Source organism: Mycteria americana, chromosome 2 (assembly GCF_035582795.1).
Source record: "Mycteria americana isolate JAX WOST 10 ecotype Jacksonville Zoo and Gardens chromosome 2, USCA_MyAme_1.0, whole genome shotgun sequence".
Taxonomy (NCBI): domain Eukaryota; kingdom Metazoa; phylum Chordata; class Aves; order Ciconiiformes; family Ciconiidae; genus Mycteria; species Mycteria americana.
The window spans coordinates 31,591,342-31,602,165 of NC_134366.1; the positions used below are offsets into that span (position 1 = coordinate 31,591,342).

General features: G+C 43.7%; 1 protein-coding gene across 2 annotated transcripts; it reads left to right on the forward strand.

The window, feature by feature from the left end:
* The first annotated feature begins 5,509 nt into the window (after positions 1-5,509).
* ARL4A (ARF like GTPase 4A) lies at positions 5,510-8,269 on the forward strand. Of its 2 annotated transcripts, none has more exons than XM_075492903.1 (2): positions 5,510-5,561; positions 6,120-8,269. In XM_075492903.1, the coding sequence occupies exon 2, from the start codon at positions 6,204-6,206 to the stop codon at positions 6,804-6,806; it is 603 nt and encodes a 200-aa protein (XP_075349018.1). In that variant the 5' UTR covers positions 5,510-5,561; positions 6,120-6,203; the 3' UTR covers positions 6,807-8,269. The 2 variants fall into 2 exon arrangements, with proteins under 2 accessions (XP_075349018.1, XP_075349017.1); XM_075492902.1 differs by lacking the exon at positions 5,510-5,561 and adding an exon at positions 5,714-5,860.
* The last annotated feature ends 2,555 nt before the right edge of the window (positions 8,270-10,824 follow it).

Sequence of the window (10,824 nt, forward strand, 5' to 3'; positions counted from 1 at the left end):
GTGGTAACTTAAATTGTAACACACAGTGACTCCATCTCCTACTGCTCTAAGCTTTGTTATTTATTGTGAGGAAATTAGATTTTCTACCACCAACTACTTTTTAATAATCAAAGCAAAATAATTCATGCAGCATATAAGTTATCATAAAAGAATTCAGCAGACGTAGCAAAGATGATAAAAGGCTTCTTTGTGCAAAACATTTTGTATGTCAATTTAAGAGCCAGTCTTAAGAGCAAACCTTCATGTGTTGCAATTTGTCAGCTATTTCATTGTTACTGCTTATTTTCAAGGGGGTTCTCAAAATCCATGGTGAAAGTGCTATAGTATTTTATGTAGGAACTTGATCTTCTTTTAGAACCATATAACGTCATCTCAAAGCAGTACTTTTTAGGCCTACTCTTATATCTAGGGTATAGGTGAACAGGACTAACTTCAGTTTTTAAATCTACAACCAAGCTACACTTGGTTACTGTAATAATAATAAACATTATTATTATTACACATACATTAATACGTATTACCGTAGCCTAGGTTTGTCATGTCATTGTACTGAAATGCAATTGATTTTCTCTTTTATATACATGGAGAAATCTGCTCGGTTTCCACATGGAGCAGCAAGAATTGGTGGTGTGAGGTGGCTAACATGTCTCTTCCATGAAGACAGAGGTGTTGGGATCCCATCACTATATGCCAGCTACCTGTAGCTGGCAGTGCATCATCCTTGCAATAATTTCATTCTCCTCATGACTTCATTCCTTTGTGTTTTACAACTAATTCAGCTCCATGATGCAGCTGGTTTCTTTCTCTCCCTCCTCTGCATCTGCTCATATTTTCTTCTGTCCTTTACTGTTCTATAGTTCTGGCCGTATCCCTCTGCATCTGCAGTATATGGGATTTGGTTCGTTTGTCTTATGCTTCCCTTTTCATTTGATTTGCATGCTACTCACAACATGTGGTGTTATTAAAAAAAAACTGCTAAGGTGATTAGCTATTGAACTGGATAATAAATGTCATTAGCCTGTTCTACAGAATGATGGTATTTAGCCAAAACAAAAGGAGTATTGTGCTTATCTGGCCAAGGAAATTCAACCCCCCTGGCTTCGCTTTGGAAAGAATTTCTCATCTGCTGTGTCACTAGATGTGCTTGTATAACAACAGTCTCATCTACTTGAATGGAATTTACCTTTAAAATGAGCAGCACTAAATGAAAGCTCTGGTTTAATGTCTTGGTACAGTGAAACTCTCATGAAATGCTAGCTTTTAACTTCCATTAATTGCTATCTACATATGAAAGACGATTTATTGTGAAATACACGTGCAGCCTTGCAAGTGGACATTTGATGATCTTTTGCATCTTTGTTGTTATCTGGGTACCGTGAGATAGCTCCTGCAGCACATGAGGTGGTATGTATTAAAAGGAAACCTAAGTCTCTGTTGGATAATAATATTAAAATTTCCAAGTCTTCTCTTTCCACTCTGTACTGATTCTTTCTTGGCAACGTTTACAAACCTCTCTTGCCACTATCAGTTTCATGGTCCATATCCCTAACAAGGACTATCTATGTTTCATAGAGGTAGTTAATGGCTGCAGCTTTAACCTGCCCTGAACCAAAATTATTCCTGGACCATTTAGGAATTAAAAAAAATCCTATTTTACCACAATGAAGAAGCCACACGCTATGCAGGTGCTGCTTCTTTTTCTTGAAACACAAAAGTTTGTCCCAGGCTACCTTTTCTGTGTGGAAAATATATGTAGACTATATGTACAAAACATATGTAGAAAATAATATATTACCATTTACCCTGGTAAATTGGTATCAAAGAAAGGGGAAAAGGTTTTTAGCCCAGAGGAGCTGAAGTTGCAGTTGTTTTCATGAGGCAAGGAATGCTGAGCCAGAAAGAACTCAGAAATGTAGACAAGTTAGATAGGAAGTGAGAAAAGTATCAGTAGGCGAAATGACCCCGACACAGAAATTAGGCACCTCCTTATTTTGCATCACAAAGTCTGCACATGGCTCGATCCTTTTTCCATTCAGTTTCCTCATACGTGCATCTTGCAGTTATTGTCACCTATCATCTAATAACAGCGCCCCCCCCCCCCCATTTAGCTACATAATTAAAAAGAAAGTAAGTATACTTCCTGCTGTACACAACCTTCATTCAAGGCTTCTACAGGATAATCAAAGCCTTGCTTCACCCTTACCTTCAATTATCAGAGGTTGAATGTGTCAGCTTTCTTACACTCCCACTAATTTAGATACCATTACTGCCTTCATAACACCTGGAACACCTGCCCAGTCTGCACGTTTGACTTCTAAAGTAGCATGAAGTGTATGGGAGGAGTTGATCAACTTAGATTGTTATTTAATAGCTGTTTTGCAGAAATGCCTACAGGCATTAATTAAGATCAAGGTGCTAAACACTAAAAAGACTTACAATGAAAAATAGTCCCTGCCCCACAGAGTTCATAATTCACTTTACAGCAAGTTATAACAGGTGGATGAGATAAATTAACTGTAGGGAGGGAAAGAGACGTAGAACAATCTTCATCTCCAAGCATTTTCTGGACAGTGTGGATCATTTTCATGTATATATTTACAAATACAGATATGCTCATTTTGCTGAAGATGCTCATTTCTCTCTAATCTTAAAATGATCTCCCTGATGTCAAAAACTCTTCTGCCATAGAAACACATAATCTATGACATTCCTTCTCCACCTAGTGAGTTGGATATGCTATACTCTAGAAAACCATCAGTTCTGTATCCCTCCCTTTTCAAGGGCACCGAAATCTGTTACTATGTATTGACTGCTTTTCAGCAGAGCAAGAGAGAAAGGCAATCTTTCCGCATTTTATGTTTAAAATTAAAATACCTCCAATAAAAGTAGGAGCTGGCCCATATCCCTCCGTGTGGAATTAATCATAAAATATGTTATTATAAAGCTGTGTTAAAGTGTGAACAGATCCTGTTAACAATCAGACATTAAAGTTTAGAAGACTGTAATATCTAATAGGCTTATTTTTTCATTAAAAATAGGGAATACTTAATTTTGTAGGTGGAGATAAAGGTCAATTTGATTTATTTCAGCTTGTCAAGTTTTATGAATAAATCTATTATCTCTAGTAATATTCCTTAACAAGGTATTTCTATCTGGTTTCCACCAATTTTAAATTACTGAAAACCATCCATGAAATAATTAAGGCCCACTTTTACTGTCACTATAACTGCTTTTCTATTACATTGTATGCTGTGCAGTTCTTCATACTATGCAAAAGTAGTGTAAAATACTGCCAAATCAGAAACCTTACTAGTTGGCCTTAGGGGGGGTAATAACTTACCTCTACTTTTCCATAGATGTAGGCTGCTTCCTCCAAAGAGAGTCATCTGCAAGATCAGGATGTAAATAACTAACAAAAATAAAAGCAGTGAAACATTAATCTCAGATGTAAGCAAATGAGAATTCTGCTATTTTTAGTAGGACTATAATGGGTATCTTAACACTTTAATAACATGAAACCTTGCCTACAGCACACTGGGGAATTTTTGTTGCTATACAATGTCATTTTACTATTAAATTACTTCTCTTTTATACATCATAATTCTTTATATTTTAAATCACAAAGTACAATGCTTTCAAAGGAAAAAAAGAAATATGATTGCCAGAATATTCTTAAAAATTCATCCCTTTTCAGCAGCCACATCAAGAAATTTGAAAGTCCTCTAGAAAAAATGCAAGGTCAATTTATTGGTTTTATTGGAGCCCAGCTGGTCAAAGACTTGGCTAATCGTAGTACAAAGTAGAGAAAACATACACTTGGAACAGTAGACTTCAGTAGCATAATAGCTTTAGTTAGCAGTTAAACATATGCTTTTATCAAAAAGATTGATTTAATTTTTATCTAACTAAAGGTTATAGATGAAGACTTCTAGTATGCCCTGCTCTGAAGTCAGCATATCTTATCCTTTTGTGTGCTATTGGTATTTGACACTGAGCTGGTGTCCATCCAACACAGGCAGAAGTAGCCATCTACACTGCCACAGCTGTATAAAAACTACAGTGGCAAACGCAGTAAGTGAATAGAGCAGTGGGAAGGAACAGAATGATGGAGAGACAGCAAGAATATCTGAGACAAAATATTCCCCCAGGCCTCCTCTAAAACCTGTATGCTCTGGAAACAGTAGCATGCGAAAATGTCTTATTAGACACTAGTAATTAGTTCTGACTTTGAAAGACTTCACTACTCAAATCAGGCTTAGATATTAAAATGCAGAATTACTTAACATATCCTTGTGCTGTGGAAAACCTTCCTTGTAACTAAGCTCGGTGACGTTTATGTTCATTCAGACCTGAGCACTGCTGCTATCTCTACATGTCAGGCACCTAACAGGACGATTTCATCCACTGTTATTCTCAGCTCCTCCCGGGCTGTTTGTCTCCTGCTTCATGGGGACAAGCGAAAGGCAAGAAGAGTACGGTAAGAACATACGGCCGGGCTTGGGGCCTTGGACCACTCACTCTTATTTATGCAACGTCATCAAGAAACCCTGCTCACAGCACTTCCCTCCTCTCTAACTTCGCCCGCATTAGTGTCTGCAGAGGTCCCAGGTGGTGGGGGCAAGGCAGCCAACGGGCTTTTCCTCAGGTGCCGAGACACGACGATGGCCTAGAGCCTGGGATACTTGCTGCATCACTCCAACAGCTCAGGAGCTGTGAGGCAATTTATTGAGACTCTGACTGCCACACCCCAGCCTCCCTGGGCAGTGCTCTTCACCCGGGCCTCCCCAGAACCGCTCCGAGGAGGGCGCCAGGGGAACACAAACCCCGCCATGGCGGCATCTCCTCAGCGCCCCTACCCGCCGGGGCGGGGCGGGGGGCGGGCGGGCGGAGCCCCGCGAGCGCAGGCCGCGGCGGGTCACGTGGGCAGGGCCGCCGCGGGGGGAAGGCCGCCCGCGAGCTACCGCTTTGAAGCCCGTTGCTAGGCGACGGCAGGGCGCGCGGCGCCCGCGGGAGCGGCCGGTGGTAGGGGAGGGATGACGCAACGGCCGGGCGAGCGGCGCAGCCTCAGCGGCGCCCGGTTGCCCCCCGCGCCGGGCGGCTTTCCTGCGGGCTTCCAGCGGGAACGGGCGGCCGCAGAAGGGCGTTGCCGCCGGCCCCGCCGCGGGCCCCGCCCCCTCGGCAGTGGCGCAGCCGCGCTGTGAGGCGCCACCGAGCCGCCTCCCAGGCCGCTAGGGGGCGGGGCTGGAGTGACAGCACCACAGCCAATGAGCGGACGCGCCTCCGGGAAAGGGGCGGGGCGCTACGGCCGCGGGGCGCTGCCGCCGGCCCGCCGCAGGGGGCGGGAGACTGCTGGTGCCGCCCGCCCGTTGGGGCAGGGGCTGGCGCGTGGGCGGAGGGCGCGGCAGCAGTGGCTCTCCCCGCGGGGGCCGTGTGAGGCAGTGACTCCGCCCCGCGGGGGGCGGAGGGAGGAGCGGGGTCGCTCAGGCAGGGCGTGGGCGGAGAGCGGAGCGGGCGCGGCCTCTTCCCGGGGCGCGCTCGGCCCCAGCGTTCGCTTGAGGACGGTAAAAATCGGGTTCTCCGATGAGTGGCCGGTGCCGCCGGCCAATAGGCGAGGCGGAGCGCGCCCTCCTCCCCGCCCCCGCCGCGCGGCGGGGCCAATGGGGGGCGCGGGGCGGGGCGCGCGGGGCTAGGCGCGGGCTGGGAGGCGCCTCGCCGCCAGATGCGGGGGAGTCGCGGCGACGGCGGCGGTAGCAGCAGCAGCAGCGGTGGCGCGTGCGGCAGTGGCGGCGTGCGGGCATGGGGGCGCGGGCTGCGCTCGTCTCGCCGCGCTGAGGGACGTGCCCGCCGGCGGGGCCAAGCGGTAGGCGAGGGGCGGCGGCTGGCGGGGTGGCGGCGGCGGTGGCGGTGGTGGTGAGGGGCGCAGGTGCCCGGCGAGCTGCAGTGCCGGTAGCGGCCGCCGCCGCTGGGCCGGGCGGGGGACGTGTGGCGTTCCGCGTCGCGCTGCCCGCGGCCGTCTCCGCAGCCGGGGCGGCGGCTGTGGCCGGCACGTTGTGGCCGCGAAACCCCGGCCGTGGCGCAGGGGGTCAGCCGTGGGCTAACGTCGCTTGTGTCATTGGCAGGATCCGAGCCTAGTGCGGCGGCGAGCGTAGCCGAGGGAGCCGGCCTCTGCTCGTGGCAGCCTGCTGTCACCTTCCCTTCTGGCAATGGGGAATGGACTCTCGGACCAGACGCCCATTCTCTCCAGCCTGCCTTCTTTCCAGAGTTTCCACATTGTCATCCTGGGACTAGACTCCGCTGGAAAGACGACCGTGCTTTACAGACTGCAGTTCAATGAGTTCGTCAACACTGTCCCCACTAAAGGATTTAATACGGAGAAAATCAAAGTGACGCTGGGCAACTCGAAAACAGTCACTTTCCACTTCTGGGATGTGGGCGGCCAGGAGAAGCTAAGGCCGCTGTGGAAGTCGTACACAAGGTGCACCGATGGCATCGTGTTTGTGGTGGACTCTGTCGATGTTGAGAGAATGGAGGAGGCCAAAACAGAACTTCATAAAATTACTAGGATATCTGAAAATCAAGGAGTGCCTGTCCTTATCATTGCTAACAAGCAGGACTTGAGGAACTCTCTCTCCCTTTCTGAAATAGAGAAAATGTTAGCAATGAGTGAGCTGAGTTCTTCGACTCCCTGGCATTTGCAGCCTACCTGTGCAATCATTGGAGATGGACTCAAAGAGGGACTGGAGAAACTACATGATATGATAATTAAGCGAAGGAAAATGTTGAGGCAGCAGAAAAAGAAGAGATGAGTTCTATTTTGACCTTTCTATTTTAGAGTAGTTACATGGTCAAAATTTGACATAAGACAGCTTCCAAACCCAGGCCTGCTTGTTTGGATGCTGTTAAGCTTAGTTACGTTAAACAATCAGTTGCACAACCTTACCATGTGGAAGGCTGTGCAGTTATGGAACTTTCTTTTTTTTTTTTTTTAACTAGTCTCTTCTGAGTTTTATGGCTCTGCATTATTTCAGAAGCCCTAATAGATGATGTAATACTATCAGGAAATGGATGGGTGGGTATATGTGACATGGATGTCTAAATAGCCAAATAAAATGAGGGGTTTCTGCTTAGTGTTGTATTCATATGTTTGAGGGTGCCCTCTGCAAGCAATTTGCATTGAAGGTGTTCTGTGTTTTTAAACTTCTAATGCTCGTAAGTGGAGTGTTTAGGTGAACATTATACAGCTTTAAAAACATGTATGAAGCTAGTAACCCATTATTTCGAGAGGCTGTTTTTTATCTTGTTTGAGGATTTCTATGAAAGCTTGGCTACATGTGTAGTTTTTTTTAATTTGGCACTTTTTGGAATTGAATCATGTTCAGTTCAAATACTTGAAATTTAAGTGCTGTGGATTCTTCGACTGATAAAAGAAAGACTTTTCGACAAGTAAAAAATGTAAACAACACGCTGGAGCATGGAAAAGTGGTTTCCCAACATATAGCATGTTTTTGGTATGTAAGGTTTTTATTTTTTAGAAGTAGCCATTCATCATAATACAGTGCTAATCAGGTTTAAACTATTACTCAAAATTAGTAATTTATTTCTAAATGATGAGTATTATGTCCTCCTACTATCAAGTTAAAAGTAAATTAATTGCAGTAAAGGAGCTATAAAGAGCAGCTCTGGCTGCTGTGTTTCTAACCAGTGCAGCATTCTTTGCTCTACTGGTGATTTTTCTGGCAATAGAACAAAATTATAATGAAGTAAAGATGGAGTTAAAATTAGCAGAGCACATCTTGTATCTCCCCAAAATACCCCATTTTATTAAAGTGGTATTGCTATGTCACTTTCAACGTATGCTTTTTTTATCGTGACTCTTCAAGTATTTTGTGGTTAGGAATGTAATAATGCTTTATACACTCAAAACATTTGACACTACCGGGGTCAGGGGAGGGGGGGAGTGGGGGAAGAAGATCTTAAAGATGGGCCTGTGTTCTGCTTTAATTATGCTTTAAGCTGTTTTTGTTTGCAGAGTGTGCAAACAGTGTTAACTGGGCAGGATAGTGCTTGACGGAAAAGGGAGGGTAGTTTTTCTTACTGGTACAGAGCTTCAAGTGACTCTTTAGATACTTGGGTAGCAATTAAAAGGGCTAAAACAGAGCCTGGATTTTTAAGACTAACTTTAGTGGTGCTGTAAAAATTCATCAGAATGTTAGATTCTCTTTAAACTTTTGTTGGAAATACCGGATTAAAAAAAAAGTAAAAAAAAAAACCAAGCAAAATCTATTTCCTCCTTTTACTCAACCAGCAAAGTAATACATTTTTCTTACCTGCTGCCATGTATCAGGAGGATGACAGCTACAAACCTGAATGTCAGTCAGTGTAACTTAGATATGTTTGAAAAAAAATAATCTAACTTTTTAACCAGCAGCTGTTCATCCAGGAGGTAACCAAAAATGCACTTTAGTGTCTTCAATAACTGAAAGTGACAGCTGTTTTTTTTTTAATGACATCTTGGTCCTTTTTGAATAAACTGAAGTAGCTTCCAGTGGAGCTTTTGTATGTTGGTTATATATGTACCTGCACTGGTGACATTGTAAGTCACTTACTCAAGTAATGTCTATATTTATAGAGATGTGGATGACTTCTAAACCTTAATAAACAATTCAAAACAAGTCTGCAGAGAGAAGGTGTCTGACTTCTTGTACTGCAGCAGTACGTTCTCATCAACCTCTGTGCATGTATTGATTCTAATAACAGTAGAGCTATTTCTGTTGAAAACCAAAGTCTTATAAATGTGGTGAGGCTCATAAATGTCACAGTGTTATAAATTGCAGGTATCTCATTAAAAACTTTAAATCAGTGGCATGTCTGTATATTCACAGAAGAAATATTAACTGCAGTGAGTCCTTTCTGAAGTGATGGATCTTGCATAATTTGAAAAATCTTTTATATAGCTGAACCTGTGTTGTGTTATGTGCAGTGTTTAATAAGCAATGTTGAGTATTTATCACATGTACTCACAGGTGGTACTTAATTTAGTATCTTCAGGCTCATGTATCTGAAGCTGTCTGAGGGATTCACGTGTACTTAAGCCTTGGGTGAATTTCCTCCTCGGATTTTACGGCAGTGAGTAGAATGTGGCAAGAGATATGGAAGCTTCTGATTAGTTTCAGGAGACCTGAACATAGACAAGACAAACTTCATTTAGCCTGCAAATCAAAATTGCAAAGTTTGAACAACAATATCTAAACCTATCTCTCAAAAACCCGATATTTTCATTTCTGTTTATGTAACTGACGGCACATCAAAATGTGGGTTACTAACAGTCAGTCTTGAGAAAAAGCTATATTGGTGATGCTGAGCCCTGTAAATTTGGAGTGCAATTGTTATAATTTGGCTAACATTTTCCTTCCTATCAGGTGCACAGTACTACTAGGGTGAGGAAGGTGAGATGACAGGCTGGTTCTTTGTACCCAGTAAACAAACTATACAATACCAAGTAATAATTGCTTCGAGTATTCGTGAGGCTTCTGTTGGGAATAGTTGAAAAGGCATCCTTCTTGAAAAAGGCAACCATATTTTTTTTCTGCATATTAAACATGCTAGTGTTTATCTGGTGACAGTCTCCCTCTATATAAAAACTTCAGTGAGTGATTTTAAATACAAAGACATGACTGATCTGTACTCCAGCACTCTAGAGGAAGAAGTGAGAGAAGGTGGAGAGTAGCGTTTCTGAAATGTCATGGTTGTTACCTTGTGATATTTAATACTGACTTGGAAGTAGAAAACTGAGTGGGGGATGAGTTTTACGTTCAAGCTATACCTTTATCTGTACTAGAACTGTTTTGCTGGAATATTACAGTAGCTGTTCTGAGTAAAATATACAAATGTAGCTGTACCTCCAAAACTGTGTTTTGTATTACTCTGACAAAGTCTTCAACTATGAACAAAGTGGTGATTGCAGTAGAGCATTTGGTATCTTAGCTGACTGAGTGTCTGCTGGCATATTTCTGTCATCCTGGGATCACTTTTCCATATGCTGAATTGACAGTTCTGGCCTAAATACTGATATGTGTAAGAAAATCTTTAGAGGAGCTGAATAAGCAGGTGTAATTTTGTTACAATTCTGAAATCACACAACTTAAATTTTAAAATAATTGTAGCCCATTTTAGCAAAAAATGACACTTCTTCAAGGCACTAGATAAGTTAACTATCTTAAACTGCTGCTACTTTAAGGAGGTATGGAATTTCATTTAAATCGGTGCACCACAGTTAAAAACAAACAAACCACAAGGTCTTGTAGCCTTAGCACTGTTGTCTTAGCTTACAAAAGTTGGTATGGCATTGCCTCAGCTGTTCATGCACATGCAATCTTTTAAAGTTAAACAGCCTTCAGGATCTGGTCTCTGTTTTCTAGCTGCATGGCTATGTATTAGCTTGGGACTGTTTCAGCTAGAAAAAGTACTGTAGGACGGTGAGACTCTTTCATGTTCTTGACATCACTTTTCAGTTGTGTTGCATGTGCATTTACATTTGAAAAAAATATAAGTACTGGTTTTCAGCCAGGTGATAGGTGAAACCTTTCTCTCTTCAAATTTTAATGTTTTATCCTATCCTGGTTGATCCTTCATGTGTGGAAACCAGTACCCATGGCCAGTTTACAGTTCCCAGCCTGACTTAGAGCGAGTGGTGCTTCCGTACCACCTTACACAGCCCTTGGGTCCTGCAGGAGTTTATTCCCTGGGACGCAGGGGTCACCGAGCTGCGAGGAGCTGAAAGCAGTCTGGTCGGGGGGGCTAGCAAGCCCTTCTGGACCCCAGCAG

Excerpts from the sequence above, each read along its gene's own strand:
- ARL4A (XM_075492903.1), top strand. The coding sequence starts at position 6,204 with ATGGGGAATGGACTCTCGGACCAGACGCCCATTCTCTCCAGCCTGCCT.